The sequence below is a fragment of the Dermacentor silvarum genome, chromosome 6, assembly GCF_013339745.2.
Source record: "Dermacentor silvarum isolate Dsil-2018 chromosome 6, BIME_Dsil_1.4, whole genome shotgun sequence".
NCBI lineage: Eukaryota > Metazoa > Arthropoda > Arachnida > Ixodida > Ixodidae > Dermacentor > Dermacentor silvarum.
The window spans coordinates 133,400,225-133,428,197 of NC_051159.1; the positions used below are offsets into that span (position 1 = coordinate 133,400,225).

A 27,973-nucleotide genomic window follows, 5' to 3' on the forward strand; every position below is an offset into this window, starting at 1 on the left:
AAGTGCCGTACTTTGCACGTAAATACCTTAAAAGGCACCAGGCGAGTAGAGCACATCACATTTCTGTCTTCAATCGAAACGGCGCCGCTGCATGTCCGGCACTTAGTCTTTTCAAGCAGCCTGTTGATTGTGGAGAGGTCGATGATCACGTAGGTGGCTGCCGACGCCGATGGATCAGTGTCCACGTGCGCCGGCGCGGTTGTCCGCATTTCGCACTCGCTCGCAGAAGTTGACGATAAGCTGCAGATCTTATCTTCAGTCTGTTTCCGCTGTTGTGCGCGCGATCGGTGCTCGTCAAGAACGTTGTCGATCCTTTTGCTACGCTGCCGATTACCGATGTCGTCTGAGGCAGCCGCCGAAACAGGAGCAGAAATCGGCATTTTGGCCAATGAATTGTGTTCCGCCACCATGACGTCCTGCACTAGGATCACTTGTGATGAACCCGAGCCATCGTCTCGCTTTCTGCTAGATTTCTTGTGCTTCTTTCCTAATTTATGTACGCTGCGGGACTTTCGATATCGCTTTGCCATGATAAATGTTTTTTCGTGATTTTCGGTCTCAAAGATCCGCTTCCCCCCTTAATGTCAAAGCTCAATTTAACGAACACGGATATAATAAATTACTGGATAAAACAAAGTAATGTACAACTTTGGTTGGCCACGGTTAAGTTTAGCACCTACAACTATAGTGAAACCGAAATTCAAGATGCAACACAATATCGTGTTTAGCAAAGCGAATATTTACTCACTCACAGTTTAAAACAATTTTCTTGAGAGGCAGGCATTTTGGAGGGGTATTTTTGGTCAATCATTTTTTTGGGAAACGATTGCTTTCGCATGACTCAGCATCGAACGTGTTGGTGTTGTGAGCAACCGTGTTCCTGGCACTGTGCCGAGATAGCGTACTCGGCGCTGAGCGAGAAGCGCTATTGCCCATAGATGTTGACGCTTCCGGTGCCGAGTTATGTGAAATCTCACGAAAGTGATTGTACTGCGGGTGTCGCACGAATTGGTGCTCATAGTGACAGCGTTGTCATCGCTCACATGAATGCATCTAGCCAACCGCAGCTCCAGCCATAGCTGGTATGGTGCAGTCGCGTCTGGCGTCTGACTAGACGCATGCTTCAGAGCACGACATGCTTCACTGCGATGCACCTTCAATAGTTGGAAACTGCGCTTGCGTCTTTTTTCAAATAAATTGACTTTTGTATGTGAGGTAGCATTCACGTGTCGGGCTGCGTGCTGTTCGTGTGCAATCTGATTGGTCAGTGGGCGGGCATGAGTTCTGCTGGGCTTTGACATGACATGCACGCCGCTGCACGGCATACTAATATAGCTAGGGTCGGTCACTCAGTGCCATGTGGCAATCCAAGTGATAACATCTGAGCAGCGGCGGGCCAGTCGTGTGAGACAGCATGCTTGGAACAGTGCCAAAAGGATGCTGTCGCCCGTCTACACTGACAAGTCAGTTGCTAGTCACGCGAAATGTTGTGAAAGCAATTTAATCTCTAAGTGAACGACCGAAAATACCTCCCTTGTTGGGTGACTTTCAATGCCGACATACGGTATCACGCTCGCATTTCTCTTACGTAGGTTTCTTTCTTCAATATTAGATAGGTATAATGAATATCAAAAGTGATCAACAAGAAGAAAATAAGGGATATTCGAAATTATAACGTGGGAAAGATCGAGGAAGCACTAAAATATGGATGCAGCATGAAATCAGTGAGAAGAAAACTTTGCATAGGACAAGGCAAGATGTATGTACTGAAAGATAAGCATGATAATTTCATCAGCAATTTCAACAATATAGTAAAAGCAGCTGAAGAATTTTATGCTGACCTGTACAGTACCCAGAGCAGCCACGCTACTTTCATTCGAAGTAGTGATGAACAGGATACAGAGGCTCCTTCGATAACTAGCGATGAAGTTAGAAGGGCCTTGCAAGACTTGACATGAGGAAAAGCTGCTGGAGAAGATGGAATAACAGTCGATTTAATCAAAGATGGAGGAGATGTCATCCTTGAAAAATTGGTGGCCCTTTATATGCAATCTCTCACGACTTCAAGTGTTCAAGAAAGCTGGAAGAACGCTAACGTTATACTAATCCATAAGAAGGGAGACGTTAAAGAATTGACGAATTATATGCCCATTAGCTTGCTTTCAGTATTGTATAAAATATTCACCAAGATAATTTACAATAGAATTGAGGTACCACTTGACTTCAGTGATCCAATAGAACAGGCTGGCTTCATTAAGGGATATTCTACGATGGATCACATCGTAGAATCACGCATCAATCGAGAAATCTGCGGAGTACAATCAGCCTCTCTATATGGCTTTCATAGATTATGAAAAGGTATTTGATTCAGTAGAGATACCAGCAGTCATAGTGGCATTGCGTAGTCAAGGAGTACAGGAGGCATACGTGAATACCTTGGCAAATATCTACAAGGATTCCACAGCTACCTTCGGGGTCAGGCAAGGAGACACAATCTCTCCAATGCTATTCACTGCATGCTTAGAAGTATTCAAGCTCTTAGACTGGGAAGTGTAGGAGTGGGGTTAAAGATTAATATGCAGAAGACAAAGATAATGTTCAATAGCCTGGCAAGGGAACAAGAATTCAGGATGGCCGGTCAGTCTCTAGAGTCAGTAAAGGTGTACGTTTATCTAGGTCAATTACTCACAGGGGACTCTGATCATGAGAAGGAAATTTACAGAAGAATAAAATTTTGGGTTGGAGTGCATACAGCAGGCATTGGAGCTTGCCACTGTCATTGAAAAGAAAAGTGTGCAATCATTCCATTCTACCGGTGCTAACATATGGGGCAGAAACTTGGAAGTTAACAAAGAAGCTCAAGAGCAAGTTGAGGACAGCACAAAGAGCAATGGAATGAAAAATGTTAAGTGTAACGTTAAGAGACAGAAAGAGAGTGGTGTGGATCAGAGAGCAAACGGGGATAACCAATTTTTTAATTGACATTAAGAGAAAAAAAATGGAACTGGGCAGGCATGTAATGCGTAGAGTGGATAGCTGATGGACTATTAAGAGCTACAGAATGGGTGCCAAGAGAAGGGAAGTGCAGTCGAGGACAGCAGGAAACTAGGTGGGGTGATGAAATTGGGAAATTTGCAGGCAGAAATTGGAATCGGCTAGCGCAAGAAAGGGGTAACTGGAGATCGCAGGGAGAGGCCTTCGTCCTGCAGTGGACATAAAAATAGGCTGATGATGATGAATGAATGCACATCAGATATAACAAAGTAACTTTAGTAGCAACTGCAACTTCATTATAACAAGGTCCGACTGTAGACGTTTGTGATTTGCTTTCCTTCTTGTCAGCTCTGAAGTCATGATGGCCTGCTACAGAGCAGGCAAAGCAGCCTGTAGCACATGGATGGCATTTGCATTCATGAACTGACACTGACCACTTGTGCCATGAAACCATTCACAAAGTGCTGCGAATAGCAATGGTTCTCAAGGCAGCCATTGTGGTGCACAATATGGCACATGAGACAGTTGTAAATTGGCACCCACTGTTGTGGCTATGGCATCCTGCGGGCAAGCATGAGGTTGTGGGTTTGAGTCTCGGCTTGCAGCAGCTGTGATTGATGGGAGCGTAATACGACAACACTTGTTTACTATGCTTTGACTGCATGTAAGGAACTCTAGCAGGCAAGTATTATGAAGCACCACATAGTCATCTTGGACAGCAACTCACCTGTGATAGGAAATTAAACCTCGTCAACCCAATCAGACTGAGCACTGCATAGCCATGTCAGACAGCGACTCGCCTGCCATAGGGAATTACACCTCATCAACCCAATCAGATTGTCACTCAGGTCAACAAAGTTGAACACTGCATTGCTGACGGCACAAGGTGAAACACGCAATTAGAGTTGCGAAGAAATGCTGTGGTTCTCATGAGCAGACTGCTTGCAAGTTACTTCAGTTGCTTTCTGCAGCTTATATTGCAAGAAACACATGTGTTGCTATGTGAATAATGCATAATCTATTGCTGTTACTGCTCCACACTGTGAGTGAAACTGCAACCTTTCCGTGCTGTCTATAGCTAGTATAGCCTTTGCTCTTCACCTATACATATCCTTTCACAAAGCTGGAGACGACCTGCTTTTTCAGCTGAAGTTGCAGTTTTGTGCACCTACATCCTGTAGCTTGTGCCACCACTACCGCTAGGCTTGTGCCACAGTCCAGTCTTGAACATGGGGGTTACTGCTGAGGTTAAAATGGCGTAGATGGTTCCTTGTTATAATAGTCTTTCTATGTAAGTAGCCTGTAACTTTGTGAAATATACTACCATTACGTTTTCATGGCTACAAAAAATTGATGTTGGCTAGTTCCCTGACTCCTATCTGGCTTGTGCAAGAATATTGTACTAATTGAGTAAAGTGGTGAAAAATGGAATATCTGTGTCTGCAAAGGAGATCTACCAGAAACAAACTATGTACATATGGTGAGTTGACTTTGACATTACAAAAAAAAAAAAAAAAAAAAAAACTGCAAGAAAGGACAGAACTGCATTTTGCAATCTAGCGTAGATTGCGGGTCTCTAAATAAATTTTGAGCTCCAGTTGGCTGCCCTTTTTGGTTACATTTACCAATTGTTTAGTTCCATGCTAGCTCCTCCTTTATGTGAAAACTGGGCAACCCCGTAAATTTTATCATTTCTCCAACTTGTGAGTATAGCCAGACTCAACTTGTGTTAAGTAGGCTTCTTAGCTGTATTACAGCACCAGCTGGTAATATTTCACACCAGGGTGTTCCATTGTCTCTGGCATGCCACTTTTTAGTAGAGATACTCAATATTCAAACACTTGCTACAAGAGAACTAAAGATATTGTGGTGAAAACTGGCTGCAGGGGTTAGAGAAAATTTTGTGTAGATACTGATGGAAGTTGTAAAAGAGCTTTGACTAAAAACTAAAAGCCATTTGTAATTACTACAGATTATGGGATTGCTCTGTGAACTGCTCACATAGTACAGGCATGTTCCCAAAATTTGTAAACAGTACCTTCCGTGGTTGCTCAGTGGTTACTGCGTGCTGCTGGGCACAGGGTTGTTGGTTTGATTCCTGGCTGCGGCGACCACATTCCACTTGTGGCAGAATTAAAAAATGCTTGTTCTTTGTGCTTTGTGCATGTTGAAGAACACTGGGTGGTCAAAATTAATGTGGAGCTCTCAACTACAGTGTCTCTTGTAGCTTGCCCTCCTGCTTTGGGACACTAAACCCCACAATTTAATTCAAATTTATAAATGATTACTGCACGAAGATGGAATAACCGGCAGGCTTAAAGTTTTCAGAGAGCTTGGGTGGTCTCTAGGCACTAACGGTGATTTGTTAATGCAGATGGGACATTTGAAGGCTGTTAATGCGAAGCATTCTTGTCGAATGTAGACAGCTTTTTTTTTTCTGCAGGGTATCAGACCATTTTTGTGGGCCGATCTCGAAGACAGTGCAGTCTAACACAGTATCTCAAACGGCGACCTAGGACTGCATTTAGAGCGCACAGCTGTTCTTCAAACACTTCGAGAGCGCTGCTGAAACAAAGTGCAATCACTTATCGCTTGACACAACTGCTCTTGGATTCTAGGCATAGCACACCTGGATTCTTCCACAAGTGTGCATTTACATCAGCAATGATGCACATTAGGCTTGGTCTGCCCTAACCTGTGATTTCACCATTGTAACCACCGGTGATGTCACCGATCAAGAGACGGTTGAAGCCACAATGAGTGAACCGATGGACATTGAGTAATTATGTTGTGATTTACATATGTATAATTGTACATACTCTAACAATGTAAAATTGTAGTACATAATCACCATCCCTAAAAATGAAACGTCTCATAAACATTTTATCATCTAAACCTGCTGTGTACGTTTCACTTCAGAAAATTACCACGGTTCATGAGTGCCCTTCTACTACAAAACGAGAATACTTTGCATTATGTAGCGCTCGAGTGGAGTTGTGACTGCCAAGTTTTAGTGAATGAGGTAATGCACAAAGCAGCACACAGGGGCTGGAGGATGGCGGCGAGCAGTTGGAAAAGTAGGGCTTGCCTGATGCGGTGTCAAAGCATGGGGGCATTGAGGTAGTGCCAGAACGTCCGATGTCAGGCTCAGGTTTACAACTGGTCACACATTTGGCAAGGTCCCTTTCTACCAGATGGCTCTGTTGAAGTAAAGGAGCAGAGCACTAACGTGCCAAGGAGATTTCTTGGAGTTTGTATAGGTCACAGGAGATTGTAGGGAGGGCTGCTGAACACCCAACACTTTCTTTGATGCGTACTTACTTGCTTACTGAAAGACCGCATAGTTTTGTGAGGGCTGGGGTTCTTCAGTGATTTTCTACGCGGTAAATCTTAGTAAATCTCTGACTAGAGTGCAGTGACAAATACACAGCTGCCTAACTCGAAAATAATTTGTATCGATGTGCAACTTAATTCTCCCCATATCAGTGCATCTCCGGAACTATGTTTTGGAACGTGGAGGCACACAGAAAAGATGCAGTGCAGTTTTGTGGATGGAGCTTGCACTGAATTCTCGTTGTCCCCAAGTATGGTTAGCATAATATAGGGCAAAGCCCAAAATGCAAATGGAGATGACTGCCTTTCTGAAAAGCTTGACCCTGGCTTTTTAATGTTGCTGCCCTCCTTGTTCATGGTGGAGGTGTCAGAACACATATTAAAGCTGATGAAGTCCACACGTGAAGCTGCTCTATGTTGGCATGGCTCCCGCTTTTAATAAAATCAACACAGTGTAGAAAAGAAAGTAATTTTTGGGGAAGAACTGTGTGAACTGTGGAATTACAACCCAATTTAAAGTGAAGCATTCGCTACTGTTGCTGCTGCTGCTATGCTGCCTTAGACTGCTGTTGTCACTCCCTCCGATCCTCCATGTAGCCACGCTAGCTACCACTGGATGCAGGCAGATTGTACGACCTCGCTGCATGGCGCAACTGTTTCTCCTACGCTGGCGACTATGTATATGTTTCTGAATTAGCAAAGGCACTTTCAATGCACATGTTATACTTAACTAAAGGGTCTCGTCCACGTGGTCTCGCCTAAGTGCATATGTGCAAAGGTTCAATCTGAAATCTTGATTACTGTGTTTATAGTGGTAATTTCAGTTCTTATATTTCTATACTTCAGAAGGTATTATAGTAATGGTTCCTGAGGTGCTTTATTTTCTTTTGACTACCTTAATTAACTGTCGTGTGGCTTTGAAACTGCACATATATGTTCCATGAAATTTCAACCGCTGTAGTTCTGGGCTGTAATTCTTTGATGGCAACAGTTTTAGCCTCCCCCGATACCTTTGTGACACGCTTTAATTAATGAAAGCAGCACATCTTTCAAAGCATGTGCCCTGTTCCTGCTAACTTTCAATTTGATGCGACTATTTTATTTGGGGAACGTACTTAAACTTACAAATGGCTCCAACAAGCAGTTAACTAAGCTTTGATGACTGTTTAACAACTGCCTACTAATCACCCGCAACATTGCCCCCCTTGCCTGCCTGGCTTTATTTCCCCCATACTGGATCTTGCATTGAATTTCAATCGTCCAGCAGTCGATGTGGACGCCTTTCATGGGAGGATTGCATAAAGCCATACGCAGTGCCGCGGAATTTAATTTTATAGTTAGCAACTAAATGATTTAGAAAGCACCACCTGCATGTGTGTGCATTTCAGGAGCGAGAGGTGCCCGCCATTTATCGTAAATGCGAGCTCCATGAAGGGCATGATGAAGGGCTTGGGTTGACCACATTTGAGCAATGTGCTTCCACTTCTCGGGTAAAAGCAAAAAAAAAAAAAAAAAAAAAAATATATATATATATATATATATATATATATATATATATATATATATATATATATATATATATAGCTGTAATCATAATTAGCGCGCCAGCAATATTTATTTCTGGCGCGACAAAAACTTCAGCTTGTGACGTCATATGGATCGAAACCAATCATTTGGGCGCCTCGATGTTCTCGCGGGCGAGAAGGGCATCACGATGCACCCTACCAATCACAACACACGCGCGCCTCTGCGGCAGCATTACTTTCCGCGAAAGCGAAAACAAGCGCGCGGAGATGACTGGCCGTGAGTTCTCACGTGAAATCTACTGAACGTAGCCCGTTCTAGCGTCGTTAGAAATCCACCGCATGCAGCGTAATGAAGAGCCCCCTCCTAGCGCCACGCGCGACCGTCCTTCTAGGTAAAAAATGTACCGAAATCGACGTTTTCGCCTGCATGCGCCCGCATGACACGGTCACGCCTTTTGAAGCCAACTCAAGTATGTGGCGCCAGTGCGAATCGATGCTGGCGGGCGGACGGACGGGGCAGCACGCAAAATAGTAATCTGTTGACCGAGAGAGCATTATTGTTTTTGGTACCCATGGCAGCGCTTGTAGGAGTCAAACACTAGCTTGACAAGACGCAAATGGCGACCCGAGAGTGGAAACTCCGGCAGACGGTGGAGTCGCACGCCGGAGACGTGACGGGCTGCGACTTCTCGGGTACCACTTTGGCCACTTGCTCGAATGATAAGACAGTGCGAATCTGGCTATTTGAGGCGGGCTCATTCACGGAGTCGTCCGCGTCGCCCCTCGTCGGCCACAAGTACGGCGTGAACGCGGTGCAGTTCTCGCCGCTGGGCACGGCACTCGCGTCGTGCTCCATCGACGGCAGCGTGTTTATATGGAACGTTCAGGTGAGTACGTGACGGCGTGCTGCGAGGGCCTGGCTTTGTGTTGTTTCACCGATAACTGCTTGCCGTCCCGTTTGGCAGAGTGGCGAGGTACTGGGACAACTGCAGCACCCAAGCGAGGCGGCCCTGCGCTGCTGTAGCTTCTCGCCCTCGGGCGCGCTACTGGCCACCGGAGGCGACGACGAGACGCTGGTGCTGTGGGACGTGGCCACACGCTCGCTAATGCGATCTCTCGGCGGTCACGGTGCTCTGGTCACCGCATGCAGCTTTTCGCCCGACGGCGCGCTGCTGGCGTCCGCGTCGTCGGCCGGAGACCTGCGCCTTTGGGATGCGCGCTATGGTCACGGCAGCTGTCTGCTGACGCGCTCCGAGGCTCACGACCTGGGTGCCACTGGCTGCCACTTCAGCCCTCAGTTCGAGGCCAGTCTTGCGCAGGGTACGCTCGAGAGCAGTTATCCTGCTTGCGTCCTGCGGCAACGATGACCTCGTGCGCGTGTGGCAGGTGCGCATGGCGCACCGCTGCAGCCTTTGGTCCCAGTGGGTGTTCGAGGGCCACTCTGGAAACGTCATGTGCTGTCGTTTCGCACCTGGCGGTCAACTGCTAGCTTCCAGGTGCGTCGCATGGTTTGCGGGCGCGCAGGCTACGTTGTCAGTGTGTGCTTCACAAAACTTGCTCTCGTGTGCAGTGCCGGTGACAAGACCACCATGCTGTGGGATGTGGTAAGTTGGCCGAGCACTTAGCTTATTTGCATGGTGTAAGAATACCAATTGTGTGGCGTTAGTGGTCGTCGATGTCATCTGATGGCATATCACACAGATACAACCACGCTGAATACACACAGAAGAATGTAAGATTTGACATGCGACGTTCGGCCCATAACACGTTCAGGGACGCATAAATGCGTAGGAAAATATACTTTTGAAATCATACTAGTACAGACAGGTATATAGCTAATTTAAAGCGTGGAGCAAAGCACAGCACTCTCGAAGTTCGTAGGCATTCTCTGGGTGATGCACTGAGCAAATATCTCTTCAGTAAAGAGAGAGAGAGAGAAATTTATTTACAGCAAGGCAGAGAGGTCGGCCTGAGCTGTAACTTGCTCTGGTGTGGATTCAGGTTTCTTTCCAAGGAAGTGTCTCACTTTGAGATGGTCATGGATGATGATTATGAGGAATTTATTGCACACTCGTGGGTTTTATTCAATAATCCGTAAACCTTTCTTGTCTCTTCAGAGCAAAAGAACAGGAACAGCTGGAAGAAGGACTTCATGAGTTTGTCGCATGCAGTATGCTGGTGCTGCGCACACAAACTTTAAAGGGGGGGTCAGGAGATTTGGACAACCACCCTGCATCTGTGCATGGTCACAGTAATGATGGTGACAAGAAAGCTGTATCTTTAGCTACCATGCAACACTAGCATATGATGACCTTCAAGTGTGGTTTGGTTATCTGGCAACTCTGGTGAGCAGAGTTTTGCATCAATAATTCTTACTACAGCCATAAAACAACTGCTGACAGCACATGTGCATGTGTGGCTTTTTCTTTGCCTTTTTTTATGTTGCTTTGCCACTCTTTGATGTTGCGCGAAGTAGATTAACCTTTCTAGGGGGGGAGCCACCACATCTTGACTGGATCTGTTGGTTCAACCTTTGCTGCATATTCAGGGCACTGGGGAGCAGCTGCAGCGGCTGACCAAGCATACCCGCTACGTGCCCTGCTGTGCCTTCTCAGGCGACGGCGAATTCCTGGCTACGGGCTCCAACGATCGCACAGTTGTCATCTGGACTCAGGTTGAGAGCACCGGGGTGAGTGCCTCCTCTTGCTGTCAGTTACGTCTCGGATTCTAACTAAATTGTCGTTGCTTACTTGCCAGGGTATGACACAGTACTTACACATTTGCATTGAGTCCCAACCGGTTATAAAATGGGTACAGACGTGACCCTGGCCTGGCGCCCGGCTTTCTATCTGGGGTGTGGGGTTCCGTGTGTTTTCCGTGCTCACGTTGATTTCGACGGGAATTCAGGGCGCAGGCTCCTTTCCCAAGCGTATCACCCCTGAAGGAAGCCGAACGCCAGGCCGGGGTACGCTTGTACCCTTTTGAACCAGTGGGTGCCCGGCGGCGGTGGGAATCGAACCCACAGCCTCCCGCAGCCGAGGCGGGCGTTCTACCACTAGGCCACGGCTGCGGCCTCGTATGATACGCCTCAAAGCACTAAGGCTGGCTAAGTGGAGACCCTTTTTATGATGCACTTGGCATGTTATCTGGCTTTCATTCATTTTCAATACCATCAAATCTGTTTCCCAATAAACGCTCTATGCGAGGATCCTCTGCCCTCGCTGACTGAACTTTAGGACATTAGAAGTTACTGTGCCCAAATTTTCTTTTTCCAATTGGTTTTTAGCTCAAAATATGCGTTCGGGGTTAATTTTCTTACCCCCTCCTCTTTTATTTTTAATTGGTTTTATACCTGTTATTGCATACCAATAGGAACGGGTTTCCCCACCTTTCATTTAATTTGCTTTCCAAACCAGGGGATCAGAGATAATTCGGGGTGTGCGTCTGGGGGAGGCCTCGCAAACCCCGCTCTTGGGCTATTCTTGTAGCTCAATAGTTTCAAACTGCTCTAGCCTGAAAAGGTGGTCCTCGATACGTCGTGATACTGTCACATGGTTCACAGGTTTTCACAGGTTGCTTCTGTGGTTCCCGCAGTTTATTCTTTTCAGTGAGATTGAACTGCAGCACCAAACACTCAAACAGGCATGATTCTTCGCATATAACTGTGCTGGCAGTAGGTCGTTACAATTGCTGATTATGCATAGAAGAAAGTGTGTTAGAGGCTCCATGTTTCCACCCATGTGTTTGTTTCTGCCATGCTCAGTTAACATGGCAACGATGGCAGTGGGCATGATGTATTATTCAGCTGCTAGATAAGGCCAACATGAGACAACCTTTGTGTAGTTTTAACAACTGCGAGATGAATAAGAGGAACTGAGGAGCTTAATTTCTTTTTTTTACAACCACATGAAGCCAACATAGAACAAAAAGCCAGGAAAAGTACGGGGGAAATTGGCGGTTCTTTTTAATTGAAATTTAGAGATGGCAAGGAAAAGGGAAATAAACGTGTTCAAAAAGACAACTTGTCACCGGTGGGAGCCGAACCCACATCCTCCACATTATATTGGCAATGCTGTACCATTGAGCTACTGCGGAGGCGATCCTTTCATCCACTTTCTTGAGTGGATGAGTGGAGATCTAGCCCTAGATCTAGTTTTAGCCAGTGCCATTCATGGTCACGGTGGCGGATGTGGAACATCCTTTCAATTGCAGCCATCATGCACTGCATTAACGCGATCAGGCAGCTGGCAACTAAACCCTCGCATGATACGCCTCACGGCACTAAGGCTGCCTAAGTGGAGACCCTTTTTATGATGCACTTGCAACATTTTATCACAATGCAAGAATCTGGAGCATAATCCCTCCTTCCAATTCTTTGTAGGAGGAAGGGCAAGGAGAGAAACCAAAGCCAGTGCAGCCGCAACCGCCACCGCCGCCGAAGGAGGGTGTCGGGGTGGCTGCGGTAGGCCGCTGGTCAGTGAACCAGGTGGGCGAATGGCTGGAGGGCCTGGGCCTTGGACAGCACCGGGCCACCTTTGAGGAGCACGCCATCGATGGCCAGGAGCTGCTGCACCTGACCCATGAGGGGCTGAGCAATGCCCTGCACGTGGACGCCCTGGGCACACGTGCCCGCCTGCTGCGCGAGGTGCAGGCCTTGAAGCACCCCCTGTGGCGGCATCTGCCTCCAGCTGGGGAGGACGACGCTGCCCTGCCCGAGGAGCTCTTCTGCCCCATCACCCAGGAACCCATGCGCGATCCCGTCGTGGCCGCAGGTCAGTGCTTGGAGGTTCTCACTGGTTTGGAAAAAGGTGGGAGAAGGGCCACTTGGCGGAATACGACAAGGCATAATAGGAAACACACGCACACACACAAAAAAAACTTTTTGAGCACACGTGTACGAGATAAGAAGTGTAATAGCGGTGTACAGGGCAGGGAGCACAATATTTCTAGGAGAGCCAGTGTGGCGATAGACAATTTACAGTCACTCACACATGACAAGAGGTGCAACTTCCTACAGTGTGCAGCAGACAGTGCTGAGGAGACTAGGTTGATGCACAAGGTGCAGCATAACCGGCATGCAATAGACACAGAACATGCCGCTGAATGCAAGTAGCACGTTGAGCACATCGGCCCTCAGAGCGTGGGGCGTGGCATATTCATGACATGAGGGCTGCGGGAGAGAGGTTTCTTCTCCTAGACGTAGTACATTGCTCCATAGTATAGGGTGGGTCACTGCATGGCCATGACTTTAATCTACACATCCATGTGCAAATTGTTAACACTCAGTGTTATCTATATGCCCATGTGCTAAGCTATGCATGAAGCCTTCATCTTTCATCAGACAAAACCTTGTGAAAGGGTACCATGTTACTTCAACAAAGCACTGAGATCAAGTGTGTTGCATGTGACCTGATGATCTGCAACATATGCTAGAGGCAGGTAGAAGAGAGGAGGTGGAATGAGGGCTCTGTGCTGGAAAGAGAGAACAGGCTAAGATGTTAGTGAGCAGGCTGGAAGACACACATTTTCAGTGTTGGGATGAGCCCTGTTAATGTTTCTTAAGGGACCATAAAACAAGAATGCATGATCTGGGAAAACGTAATGTCTGATAATGCATGTGGCAGCACTACAGATGAGACGCAAATCTGCTTTCACACAAAAGTTTATTTGGAGATTTGAATAGAAATCCAACAAAGTATTAAGTACCTTGTATATATATATAAAGTTCATTATCTGTGCTTAGCGACTTGAGTAAACATTATTCGTATGTACACATTTTTGAAGCAGCTGTAGCCATAAATGCACTTATTTTACCTGCTGCTTGAGTGCGAATGTTCAATAATAGCAACTTTCTTTTTTTTTTTTCGTGAAAGCAGCTGTATACCATGCATTAGGTGCACATTAAGGAACCCCAGGTGGTCAAAATTAATCCAGAGTACCCCACTATGGCGTGTCTCATAATCTTATTGTGGTTTCGGCACGTAACACCCCAGAATATTTTTTTTTTTCCTGAGCACTCGCAGTCCTTCTTCACTTTCCATGCATCTGCATATGCCTAAGTAAACCGTGCAAGGTATCGACAGCATCCGCAAATGAGGGTGGAACATGCCGCTGGGGTACGCCCCATACCCTCATGGACACATGAGGGTATGGGGCGTAACTACAGTAAAAGCTCGATGATACGATCACGGCTAATACGAATTTACGGATGATACGAATTTTTCTGTGGTCCCGGCCGAGCCCCATTACTTTGCAACGTGCTAGAGAACGGTTGTTACGAATCGATTTTCAGCCTGCGTCGGTTGATACGAATAAACGCCGCCTCACCGACGGCCGCGAAAGAGAACAGCGCGCAGTCACGCGCTTTCTCTCCTTCTCTTTTGGTGCGGAGGCGCGGCGCCGGACAGCGCGGACTCCGCGACTGGGCGCGAAGAGTTTGAAGTGGTGGCGCTTTTGGTGCTTTTGTACTTTTCCTCCTTTTCTGCGAGCCGTCAGATGGAATGGCTGCTGCGCTTCGGGCCTCGTTCTTCGTGTTTGCGCCATTTTGCCTAGTCGCAGAGAGCTATGTCTCGCAAGCGGAAAGCACTCTCCTTTAAAGAGAAATTAGACATTCTTCGAAAGGTCGATGAGGATCCCAAGAGGAAGCGGACGGAGTTGGCTAAGGAGCTAGGCCTCGCAACGTCAACACTGAGCACAATTGTTGCACAGTGAGACTATAATGAAAAACGTGCTTTTGTTCAACGTCAACGCGAAGCAAGCGAATTCGAACACGCTTATTTCGAACATACCACGCACCGACAATGCTCTTAGCAGCGCGCCAAATCACGCGGCGGCGCCTCCGACCGGCATTGCTCCGACACCGCCATAGAGCAAAAGCTCAGGAGAGACCCCTCAATGCCGCGCGCGAAGGAACGGGGAAAAAAAAAAAAAAAAACCTGCGGCGGAAATTTCCTTCTCTCTCAAATTGCAAGGTCGCTGTTTCTGCATCACGCCGGAACAAGCGTGTACGTGCCGACTAGAGTGTTCTAGACAACCGTATTCTAGCACACACTAGTGCCGTCAGCCACGCGGATAATCTAGTCACATGTTGACCTTGCACGCTGCAGCAGCAGCGCAGAGGGAAGCAGCGGCGGAGGGACAGTCGGGCCAACGAAACTGCCACGCCCACAAACGCTCGCTTCCCGATAACGGCAGAAAACGAAACTTCAGGGGGCGGCTAAAATAAGCTGGGCGCCAGCACGGTGGCGGGCGCGCACGGAGAAGTGCGCACGAAGATGTGTGCACGGAGTCGAAGGTGAGAGAGCTACGAGGGAGTTGAGAGGGAGGGCAAGCCACCGAAGCGGCGGAGTTGACGCGGCCAAATCCGCTTCCCTGCCGCCCTCCGCCCTCACCTTCGACGGTCTCCGCGCGCACCCGTGTGCCGGCGCCGCCCGCTCGCTCCCTGAAGCTTCGTTTTTTGTCGTTATCGGGAAGCGACCGTTAGCCGGCGTGGGCAATTTCGTGGCCCGCGCTTGCTATGCGCTTGCGCGCCGCGATATTTCACGACTCGCACCGTTCGTGCAACTACTTGTGCCTTCGTCTACTGTGTCTGGGCTTTATGCTTAGTGAGCCATGCTGAGATGGTGACAATGTCTAACAAGATCCGCGGTTCTAATGTTCCAATGACACATATACACAATAGGTTATATGGGCTGCTCTTCATACCATAACATAATGAAGCTCTTGTGCCTCTTCAGCATACTCGTTGGCATTTTGAATGTCTTGCACATCCTTGGCATGTTTCCAGTGACGAAATGAGGTCAGTGCAGGCACAACAGATGGACACCTCCACGTCAGTGGCACGCTGTTGCAGTTCTTGGGTGCAACATACAGAAACCTAATACACATGATCCTGAGGGAATAAAAAAGGACTGGCTTTTCAGAACATAAGAGTAGGGAAAACATAACAAGCAGGAACATATCAAAGAGGTTCTATATTCCATATCAGGCAATAGCAGTGCATTAGCCATGAAAGATTTTCCTTGTCTTAGTAATGTCAGAGAAAGAGCTAGTTGGTATTCCATTACAAAACTTGTTTAGCATGTAGAAACCAAGGTTCCTTGTCTGGTTTGGATGCGTTACCATCTTCTCTTTCTGTCCAGTGTACTTTCGAATGCAACAAACATTTAATGCACTCTTATAGCTAGCTGCTCAAGCTCTTGATCATGGATAAAACCATCATTTTTCTGCTCAACTTAGTTATTTAGTAAATGTTTCCAGTGAAGCTTTCTTCAGGCTAAAGTTTGCTTAAATATTCGTTATTGTTATACTAATTATAAATTATGCATTTAGTGCTTCAAGGGATACTGAAGGCAAATATTAAGTCGAGCTTGATTGAAAGGTTATGCTTCTGTAATAACAAATTCTTCATTTGTTATGAAAACAGAGGTTTGTTTTTTTTAAGCGAGAAAATGATGAAAATAGAAAATCGGAGTGGCGCCATCTGTTGTCAACTATGGTACCTCTTATGTGTGACGCCAGCACCTATGCTTCACAGAGACCGGCGGCGACCCGCCACTGTGAACACTTTTCTCTGTTTACAATGGCCAAGACAGCAATGTGTGGCAATTGACCACGCTGCCGGATCCGGCAGTGGAGTCTCAAGTGACTGTAACTGTTATCCTGAACCCAAGCAGAGCCACATAGTGACGCATGCAAGCTGAACATCTACACCCCTCCAAGCAGTGTGCTTCATATATAGAGCTAAAGAAAGAGTCTGCAAAAGACATATCATATTTTCTCGCATATAACCCGCACTAAAAGTTGAAAAAAATTGCTTAAAAAGTGGGGGTGCGAATATTTGCGAAGGGAGGGAGTTGGGGTCGACTTCACGGCAACGCGCGGCCTGCCGTGCAGAGTCCGCATGCCTATCGACATGTGTTAAGCCAATAAGAGGCCAACACAGGTTATAGCCAGATCCACATCCATAGTCTGGTAAGATGCTTTTCGCACGAGTCAGGTGCCGTTTCTTGTACACCCAGTTTGCACAGTTGGCCAGCCTTGTTTAGGCATCACGAGTGTGTCTTGGTGGCAGTCTTTCATAGTGAAAGAGAAACTGAAGATCGTAGCTGCTGCTGAAGAAATCGGCAACAGAGCTGCTGCGAGAAAGCACGACGTCGATGAGTCCTGCATTCGCGACTGGCGGAAGAAAAAAGAGGCTCTCGAAACTGCGAACAAGAACAGGCAAGCGTTTCGCGGCCCGAAGACTGGCGTGTACCCCCAGCTCGAGACGCAGCTTGCCAAATTGATTGAGGAGCGAAGGAGTCGTGGTCATGCTGTGTCGACAGAGATGGCGCAGATGGAAGCCCTGAAGCTGGCTCGGGAAATTAATATTTCACGCGAGTTTCGTGCGAGCCGCGGATGGGTGCAGTGCTTTATGGCCAGGCATGGATTTTCGATGCAGCGGCGAACTACCATGTGCCAGCGGCTTCTCAAAGCTTACGAGGAGAAACTGCTCAACTTTCAACGTTATGTCATCGGACTTAGGAAAGAGCACAACTGTTTACTATGCCAAGTAATTGTTAAAATCCTTGGTAGGGGCAAGGGCAAGACGGAGCGTGAAATTCTCGAAGCTTACCATATCAATTTGCAAGGGATAATTGCATCAATTCTACCTCTCTCTCAATGATGCAGAAGGAACTTAGTTTCCTATCGCACTGGCGTTAGCTACGTGGCGTTTTGCAATTACCTTTGTTTGTGTGTGGGTGTAGGCTTTTGAGCTGCGCATGCTCGCCGGGTTTTCCTGAGAGACGGGGTTTTTCAATAAAGCACAGTTGTTAGTCCAGTCGTCGTGTGTGCCACGTCTCTTCTCTGTCCTTCGTCTTTTGACTGGTTTTTACTATTCAGTATGTACTAACTGACCCAGACTGCTACTCTATTACTATGTCAGGTAGGAAATGCTGACCAAAGTCCAGTATATTTCGAGATGCCAATGAAAACGACTCTGGAAAAAAAGGGCTCAAAATATGTTTGCGTGCTGACTGGCGTGAACACCAAGCTTCGCTGCACAGTGATGTTGTGTGCTTTGGCCGATGGCACCAAACTGCGCCCGTATGTGATATTCAAGCATAAGACCCTGCCAAGTACACCATTGCCCCCAGGAATTATTGTGCGGGCGGAAGGACAATTCCTGGATGAACAGTGACCTCGTCAGTGACTGGATTCGAACAATTTGGGAAAAGAGACCAGGTGCATTGTTGGCACGCCGGTCGATGCTGGTGCTGGACTCCTTCCGAGGCCACTGCACTGACGCGGTGAAAGCTCGCCTCGCTGACAACGGCACAGACCTTGTCTGTTGGAATGATTTCCATGCTCCAACCACTTGACGTGTGTCTCAATAGGCCGTGCAAGGCACACGTGTAAGCGGCTATATGCCCAGTGGATGGCCGACGGCCTTTACGCCCTCACACCGACGGGACGCTTGCGAAGACCAGGCATTGAACTGCTGTGCCAGTGGATCGTAGATGCGTGGGGGGCGATCCCGGCCGATATGGTGCGCAAAAGGTTAAAAAATGTGCCATAAGCAATAGCTTAGATGGTTCCGAAGACGATTACGTCTTTGAGAGCGGCGACGAAGCCTCGGATGGCAGCAGTGAATTGGACGACAGCACTGACAACGTTGCGGCGGTCGTTTTGAAATAAATTTGTTTTGAAAACGAAATGATGACTGCGCGTCCTAGTCCTCATTTTTTCGGATAAGTGTGCGGGTTATACGCGAGGTTATTTTTTTCTTTTTCGTGGAGTTAAAAGTTAGGGGTCCGGGTTATATGCAAGGGCGGGTTATACGCGCTAAAATACGGTAACAATCGCATTGAGGGCGGTCACTTGGAGATGACGTCAAGTCCTGCTCTTTGGCGCCGGCGGTTCAAATTGAGAAGCAGCAGCGGGACCTTCGACGGCAATTTCCTAGGCAAAAATTGATACATTGGCATACAGAAAATGATGATATACTTCTAGACGAATACTGTGTTGATCTAGCTCGACCTAAAACTTTCCTTTAGGGTCCCTTTCAGAACGGATAGTGTTTTATTTTTGCCTCAGAGTTGTGGTAGTTCCTACTTCAAAATTCTTCCTGTCTGCTGGAAGCCAGTTGATGAGCTGCATCAGCAAAATTGTTTTACTGCTTCTTGAAATGAAGTAGATTAGATGAATCTGCAGATTGTTTACTTTCTGAGTAGCCCTCCAATATCGAAATGATGAAACAAATACAATTCATCCATAATGTTGAGTCGGAAATGATTCATACACCAGGGGTCTTTAAACTTTTGTTGGCCACACTCTCTTAATTTATGTAGGGTGTTTCAATGAAGACTTTAAGTATTGTTTATAAATAGGTTTATGTTGGAGTATGGTTTCTTCTGACCCGTAGGCGGTGGCAGGTGTCAAAAGACGGGTGAGATGCGGTAGTTAATGCTTTAATTACTTCAAATCACTTTACATTTTAACTATTATATTTAGATGGCTTCATTGTAATAGGGAAATGGAAGTGAGCTGTGCGCACATGCCGAATAAGAGCTTAGATCTAAAAAATTATGATGCCCTTGCACTTGTACCGCGAGGAATTTTGGCTTTCTGTGCGTGTGAAACCAGAACTTGGAGGCTGAGGAGTGTGCGTGACCAAGCCCTCGAGGCAGACGTTACTGGGAGAAGTGTATAACAGTTCAAAAATTTTAGGTAGCGCTCTGTCACTGTGGCTAACATGCATTGCTTGTGGGCTTTGCTGTGCAGATGGTTACAGTTACGAGCGGACCGCCATCAGTCGCTGGCTGGAGAGCGGGAAGGACACCAGTCCCATGACCAACGAGCCCTTGGAGCATACCATGGTGCTGCCCAACCGCACCCTGCAACTGCTCATCCAGAAGTACCTGCGCTAGAGGCATGCCTGAGTGGCGTCCACAGGCATCACCTGCACGCGCCTGGGTAACCTTGCACTGGGTGCGACACGTGTGCTTCAATTCGCATATTGAAGGTGGCAGGTAACAGCAAAGAGTTGTGGAACATTGCTCTGTGACGCGAGGTTAAAGACAGGATAGGAGATCTGAGCGGCAGGCATAGGCTGGCATACTCACTCACACTCATTTTACATTTGTTAGTATGAGTGAGTTATGAAGGGCATGAGGGAACATAAGTATGAACGAGTGTGAGCGTATGTGAGCATGAACAGGAGTAAAAGGCAGTGAAGATGAGCGTGCACATGAGTATGAGCGTGGGTAGACATGAGTATGAATGTGTGTGGGTGCCGATGAGCATCAGTGGGCATAAGTAGGAAGTTGAGTAAGTGGTGATGAGTGCGAGTTGGTGCATATCCGTAAAAAATATTGGTGAGTGAGTGTCCACTTTTTCTGTCGACCTATGGCTTCAGGTCACGCGAGAAGCACTTGCCCTGCTGTGTCTCTGATCTTCAAGTCTTGTCTTCAGTTTTGTCTCGCAGCGTAGTGTTCTGCTGTGTCTCAGAACCAACACAACCCTAACGGGGAAATGCATTTATGTCACACAGCACTTGCATTGATTGGTGTCAGTGCCCCTGTTTTCCACTAAAGTCTATAGTACCAAGATCAGAGTGCTGTTGTTACATGGCCCAGAATTTTAGTGGACATAAGTACATAGAGTAAACTTTCCTCGCAGGACCACATACACATAGCTTTGATTAAATAAGTTAGACCTATGCAGTGCTATAGGAATATGCAGGCTTTAGAAAAATTATGATCATTGTTATGGGACAGCAATTACATCACCATTCCTGTGTGAACTGTTTTGCAGTGCACCCTCACTTGTTCCTTTTGTGCACCAGTTTCAGGAGCTGACCAGGGTTTTTCCTGCAGTGGTAATCACGAGCACTTCGTAAACTCTGCAAAAGAGTGCTGTTTTGGTAAGGCACGAGAGTACTACGGATACGAACTTCAAGGTTGGAAATAGAGATAAAATACTGTATTGTAAGCCCTCATTAAGGCACACCCTGTGGGACAGCAGAGCGATTACCCACTTAACCAATTCAATTCTAGTAAAGCTGCACAAAATGGTAGAACCACTAGAAGGGACATTAAAGGAAATGTTGAGCTAAGCTGGACCCGTAAATTGCAGACGTCACACACGTAAGTGCTTGACCACATTTCATCTGCATCCTTTTCCTTGCATTCTTGTGGCTCAATGTCGCATTTCAATTGGTGAGGTGATGACAGTAAAGTATTATGATAGTGGCCAAATCACCCATTGATTATCACATTTAGTGCCATAGTATGGGCTGAAGAGAAATCATTGCAACCCAACCATTAAACAAAAGCAGCAAGCAGCAGGGGTTCAGGTAGGCAGTAAATGTTAGATTTGTAGGCAGTCAACTCTCGAGAACATTTACTTGACTGTACAAAGTGGCGGTACTTATTAATCGGGTAAGTGCTAGGGGTTCTGCTGTAATGGAGCCTGTTGTAGGCTTACAGGGACATTGCTGTAATATTGTTCATTGAACAAGAAGGTGGGGCTAATGTGGTGGGTTTGGCAGCTTGTTGCAGGCACCATTGTGGCCATTGCTTGCCCTGTAATAAAGTTTACTTTTCCTCGCCAAGTGGCTGCTGCTTGTGAGTCATCGAGTGTTCTTTTAGGAGTGGTTCGGTTAGTGGTAACTGTTGTTCACAACTAAAGGGGCCAGTTCCACGTAGTATAAGCGAATTTGTGTTTTCTCCGCAAAGTTGTGCGTAGGATTCCTAGCTAACTTGTCACATTTGCGGTGCTTTAGCTCGTTTGTGCTCTTCTATCTGCATAAAATGTAATTTAATGTACCTTATCTCCTGTTCTTGAGTTCGTAACATAGATTAGCAATTTTCCATGCCATTCTCAAAAGGCCTACTCACTTAAATTTAGTCCTTTCTTTAAAGGCATGAAGACCAATGTCTATACTGTAGCCATCATTGCTTTATACCCGTGGCATGCTAACCAGCGATGCTGCGAAACCACTGACATCACTGTCTCCACATACCATTGACACTACTATATCGTTTACATACTCTTTTCAAAACACTGCAATAAGTAATTTTTACCATTCATTTTGGTCAGTTTATGGATGTGTGGTGTAACATTTCTTTGGGCTTGTAGTAGTGGCTCTCGGCTTGTTGGTCCAACTTGAAGTGATTCCCTGCAAAGCTTACTGTTCCGGCATAGAGAAATACTTTAACTGTTAATGTATTGCATTAATCGAGATTGGTTTACGTAAACTTAGTCAAGTTCTCAAGTCTAAGTAAATAAAAAATCTGATAAATTTTGCAGGGTAGGGTTGTTTGTACTGCTAACCTTGGCTAATGTTGTGGTAGGCATCTAGTCACATGGAGCCCAACTTGATTTCGCCACCGCTGTCGCAACGCTTTCGTGCAGGCAGCGACTATGTTGCCGTCGCCATTATGTATGACGGCCTTTGCCTGTAATATAAAGACTGGGAACTGTAAAAGTGACACTTTCTTTGCCAAAGAAGAAAAAAATAGCAACGATGTGACGCTCATGGCAACTATGCATCCTGAACTGCAGGTCGCTATTGTTAAGAAGTAATGTTGTTCGCAAGATACTTGGGAGTGCCGATTTGTCGCACCACGAAGGCATTCCAAGATGCTTAAAAAGATGGCAACAATGTGATACTCGTGGCAACTATGCATCCCTGGCTGCAGGTTGCTGTCATTAAGAAGTCATGTTGTTCTCAAGATACTCATGATGTGCCAATTTGTCACGCCACGAAGGCATTACAAGATGCTTTTTTTTTTTGTTCTATTGGTCGTTGAAGTGGAGTTCTAAAAATTCAGTTCAGACACTATTGCATATTGTTTCACAGAGCTACTGCTAATACAGGGCTCTTAAGTGTTACTTATGCAGCATGAGGTTCTGTTGACAGAAAGCTAAGGCTTGCCTCACATAATTGTTGCATTACTTCAAGGCATGTGCCTTGAAGTAATGCGTGACATCTTTTGCAGATGAGTACAGTCATTCCATGCAGTTTTGGGGACTAGTCAAAGCTAGAGCAAGTGTACAAGAGTTAGTAGTCATTTACACTTGCTGATAATGTGCTTTGTATGTATGTTTCGTGGTTAACAAGTTATAATGATCATACCCCGAGCCTCCATGCTTTGCTGGCTGTCCTGTCTTAGTGTTAGAGCTCTGCTATACAGTGGGGTGCTGTGTGTTGAGTCCCTTTCTGCCTAACACAGATACCAAATCCTTTGAATAGGCACTGGTGGCACATTTCTCATAGCTCCAACCTGTGTTTAGAGCAGACACTTCTTTGTGCTTAGACGGTGGCCAGAAGCGACCTTGTTAGTAACCTAAACTATACAGAAATGCCCTTGCAATATTGCATCTAAGTGGTGGCACTTTCAGTTTGAATTAAGACTAGTATAATCCTCTTGCGGTGAGCTGTAATTGTAACTGGCTATAAGTAGTATTACCATAATTTTTTGTAGCCATGATTGATTGTTATTCATTTTGTTTTAAAATCTAGCCTGGGACAGATGAGATTGTTTAAAAAAGACACACTGCAATAGCCTTACTCTGCTGTTCTTACCATGGTCATTTTTAAAAATTAATTAAACCTGATTTTGTAAGCTTAGTTGTAATTAATCTACACAACAGTAATTAAAAATTTCATTTGCTGCAAGTTTGTGCTTATCAATATTATCTTTCCCTTCATTGTAATTTTAATGCAAAATAATAATAATAATACTAAAAGAGGGGGGCACTGTACAAAAAGCCACAGTTTCATGCCATACTTTAAAAATAGCAGCAAAGCCCACCTTGGTTGATTCTATATGACCGCATTAAAAAAGCTCTTGTATGTCAACATTGTCAGTGTTTGCATGCTGCTGCAAGTGCTTAGGTCATTGTCCAAATTTAAGTCTTGAGAATTTGTGCAGGAGGCCAATGCACTGTGATCTAATGTACCTTTTCGTCTCAACCAGTAATTAGGTGTCATTGTTTTACATGGCACAATATAATTGCAAAAATGAGACCCTTGAGTCTGGATGATGCATGGCATAATTTAATGTGTAGCTGTCGGACCAGTGATTATAGTACAAAGCGTCAATTCCGACAGTATGCAACAAATAATTACAGTACCGTAAACTTCCGAGCAAGCGCCCCCACTCGTGCAAGAGCCCCCCCGCCTAACTTCACTGCTAATTTCAAATTTCCGCGCCGTTCCGGGAAAGTCTGAGCAGAGATCGAGGCTTCAGTCAGTAGCCTGCCTCATGTAAGGCCCGCGTCCGGTAAAAACGCGGGAAAAAATGCGGGCCTTGCATGAGTAAATGTGGTACATGTACAGTCGGGTGTCGAATGCTTATGGGCACAAATCGTGTGAAAAATCTCAATCTCTGCTTACAGGCATGCTGTGTATGAATTGATGCAATGCTATATTGGTAGCACATGTTTAGTAGTCTTTCTTTGTACCCCTGGATATGTGCTTATGTGCCCCCTAAATTTTTGATGTTGGCGTTGCCTAAATAGACACGAAAGTGGGTGGAGGAAGCAGCTGTCATCATAGCTCAGTTGGCAGAGTATGTATTGCGTGCTTTGTGCTGAGGTTGTGGATTTGCCTCCCAGTAGCAGGTTATTGTTTCTCATATTTTTATTTTCCTTTTCATTTATTAAGAATACCAAGTATACCGTAATTAAATATTCATCCATAATTATGTACTTATAGCTAAATTAAAAATAAAATTCTCCTATGCTGTGCTCGGCTTCATATTATTGTTTCTAAAAATTAAGCCCCTTGGTTCTCCTAATCCTTCTCCTTAAATTTTGTGTCAGTGTCAAGTACAGCTGGGCCTCATGCCTAGAGGCATGCCACAGTTACCAAAGATGGTGATCTTGTAATGTTGCAAACCACTGACCACTGAAATAACCATTGATTGCTCGTCATTATGGCAGCAGAGGAACTGATGCTTCATAACCATGATTGCTGGATCAGCAGCTATCTAATAAAGACAGAAAGCACAAAGAAAGGTTTTTGTCATTGTTTCTTGCTATCTATATTTAGGAATAATGCACACAGGACACAGCATGCAATACCATTTTTCTTTTTTTTTTTCTCAGGTGATTTTTGTGTTAGCACTTGAGTATGAAGGTATTTCTTTGTACATTCAGGGAAAGTAATGCATCACATACCTATCAAGAGGAATTTACAACACTTTAAAAGAAACTATACATTTTTTACTTCTAATGTTTATCAATACTGTTTGCATTAAAGCAAGACATAGTACATTCACAACGGTGAGCTTTGGGCAATATTTCAACCAGGTCAACCGTCCATAACTATCTTCCTCAGAAAAAAAAAAAGGCAAGGCTGTGGCTGCAGTTTTCTATTTCTCAGGGTTGAAGAGCTGGGGGTAGGGAAAACAATATTAGGGTCTACAGTTTAGACAGGCTACGTTCCAGTTTCAGCGATGGGCCTGGGACTTCGAGGAAGTGTATTACGCCCAGCTCGGTAACATATGAATAAAAATAAATGAACTGGTCATGTTTGTGTACTGGAATCGTTGTACGAAGCAGGTCAACATGCTTTCTAGTAGTAAGTGAAGTGGCTGGTTGCCATTGTTTTGTGATTATACTCAATAAATTTTTATCCAAGAATATTTTGTGCCTGTTTCTGTGGAACGCTTTTATGTGTTGAGCCTATTTGCATATTGCATAGCTATGCTGCAGTTGCACCTTGAGTAAATTCGCTAGCTCATCGGAAAACTGTCATTGAGACTGGCCCTAGATGACAAGTTGAGACGTGGAAGCATTAGAAACTGAACAGGGACAGTCAAGGTCCTGTTCAGGCCTCAACAACAGGACTTGCCTTTCCCCTTGTCTGGAAGAGTCGCTTGTACATAAGAGCATGAACCTTGACTAATTTCGTTTGGTTTCCTCAGCCAGTACATGTCATGTGAATAGACTTTTGTTCAAGCAAGATTGATGATGGCGTCTGGAGACAACCACTGGTAACACGCGCACTCCTGCTGTCTGAGAGAAGGAGAGCAGCAGAGGAGTTCACCAGCCACACATGCATCTTGCACGGTTCCCAACTTGCTGCTGTTGCGAGAGAGTTTGATTACACTGTGGGTGTGGAGCCGACGGACATGTACACCAAGCAGTCCAATAAATGTACTCGAACAGGAGACCACCAGCAGACTTGCCATGGAGGAAGATTATGGGAGGTATTGGGACCTCTTTTGCCAGTGAACCTCCACGTCACCCCAGCCAGTAACAGCGTCTTGTGCGGAGATAAGGTGCAACTGAGAAGGTTCGTCATCTTATATCCCACCTTGGAAGAAAGTTTGTGATCCTTGAATCTTCAGGAGGAGTCTCACATGGCTAAACATTGTAAACAGATACTGATGACAGTGCCTACAATGGTGTGACGGCCGGTACGTCGCGTACCCGGTATTGAAGCTTTGGTGAAGACTGCTAAGTAAAACGTGGGCAGAATTTAGTTACCACCAATTGTGAAAGTATGCGAGCGCATATTTGCAAGTTTGAGAGGTATGCATTTCTATATGTGCAATGACGTCGGGATCCGACGCACATGCTGAAATCTAAGTGAAGCGAAGGTTTTAAAAATTTTCTGTTTTTCCTTTTTTTCTTCTTCTTTGTTGCGCTTGGTGTTGCCACGCGGCGTAACGTCATAATGGAGCTAAATGTAAGAGTGCAGGCCCGTTTCATAGAGATACCGCAACAATAACTTATAAAATGGGTTGTCCATAGTCGATCTTTTGAAGATTTTATGTGGCGGCTATTTAAATGCTATAAAATTTCATTTTCTGCACCACATCTTGCCGCATAGCGATACCTAGGCCCAGCATAGCACGACAGCGGCAGTTTACTACTGCACTATCTCCACGATCGGCCCATGTTTTCTGTTGGACGGGTACCTACAAAGTGGGTGAAGTCCGGCTATAATTATTATTACATCAATAATAATAATTACATCAAAACATTTTTCCCGGTTCGTTCAGAATTTTACTTGCAAGCAGTTAGCACAACTAGAATCCACGATTTTACAGCAGCTCGCTTCTACTATCACGTTCTCAGGGGTGGATCGAAGGTAGCAGAGTGGGGCGGAGGAATCTTAGTGCTAATGTTCCGGAGAAGGGATTAGGCCTGGTCATCCGCGCCTCCCCCCCCCCCCCCCCCCACACACACACACACACTTGCACAAGCGAACCAGGCAAGACAATATACCCAGTGATTTAGTGAACCGAATGATGCGGACAAAAAAATAAAAACACTTGTTGCGAAATCAGCGAGAACAAAGCAGTACTGGTAAGCGCCAAATCTACTTTAAAAACTATTGGCAAAAGAAAAAAAAAAAATCTACGCTTAAGTTTTTGTTCCTCCGACTTCTTTCGCCTACTTTCGACAGATGCCATGAACGTGGCTGAAGTACCATTAGCTGCTGTCGCTGTAAAATCTATTCGAAAGATGCTACCATTTGGTTTATGACATGTCTTTGCACGCGAACCATACAACGGCAACCGCCTAGCTGTAACTTGTTTTCCCCTGCAGTCATGCAGCTGGCTTTTCCTCACCTATTGCTTTTATGTGGCGAAGCCAGCTTTAGCGAACTCTTGGTGGAAGGACTATCTAGAGGGATGGGCTGGGGGCGCAAACATGCATGGACATCTTTACAGCTCGAGCAAGGACAATGCACTGAAAAAAAAAATCACCGTTGGACTCTGTCATCAACGCGATACTGCGACAAATAATCGACGCCCTGCAGCTGCCATTGTCTGGTTTAAGTACGCCAGTGGCGCTAACAGCTGCAAAAATTATGCAAGCTATAGACAGTCTTCTATAGCTACACTGCAGTAACCTCTACCTCTGCCCGCGAAGATGACTGTGCTGTTCTGTGAAGTGTGCACGTACACGTAGCACAAAAACAGTATGCTGTGCAGCCCTCATCATCGTGTTCACCATACCACCACCCTCCTTCCTCTTCACATCCTATCTCTTTTATTCCCCCAAACCCCTTCCCCAGCGTGGTGTAGAAGGCTAGAGCCACTTCACTCAGGCCGACCTCTCCGCCTACCTATTTACAGCTATTCTTTGAACTATACTCTTTACACCTCTTG

General features: G+C 45.9%; 1 protein-coding gene across 1 annotated transcript; it reads left to right on the plus strand.

Annotated features, from left to right (window-relative positions):
* The first annotated feature begins 7,992 nt into the window (after nucleotides 1–7,992).
* LOC119456059 (WD repeat, SAM and U-box domain-containing protein 1-like) lies at nucleotides 7,993–25,490 on the plus strand. The gene is given in 7 exon segments (XM_037717655.2): nucleotides 7,993–8,740; nucleotides 8,819–9,193; nucleotides 9,195–9,349; nucleotides 9,424–9,457; nucleotides 10,402–10,542; nucleotides 12,235–12,625; nucleotides 19,620–25,490. Coding segments are annotated over 7 exon segments (1,512 nt in total). The 5' UTR covers nucleotides 7,993–8,470; the 3' UTR covers nucleotides 19,766–25,490.
* Nucleotides 25,491–27,973: the final 2,483 nt, after the last annotated feature.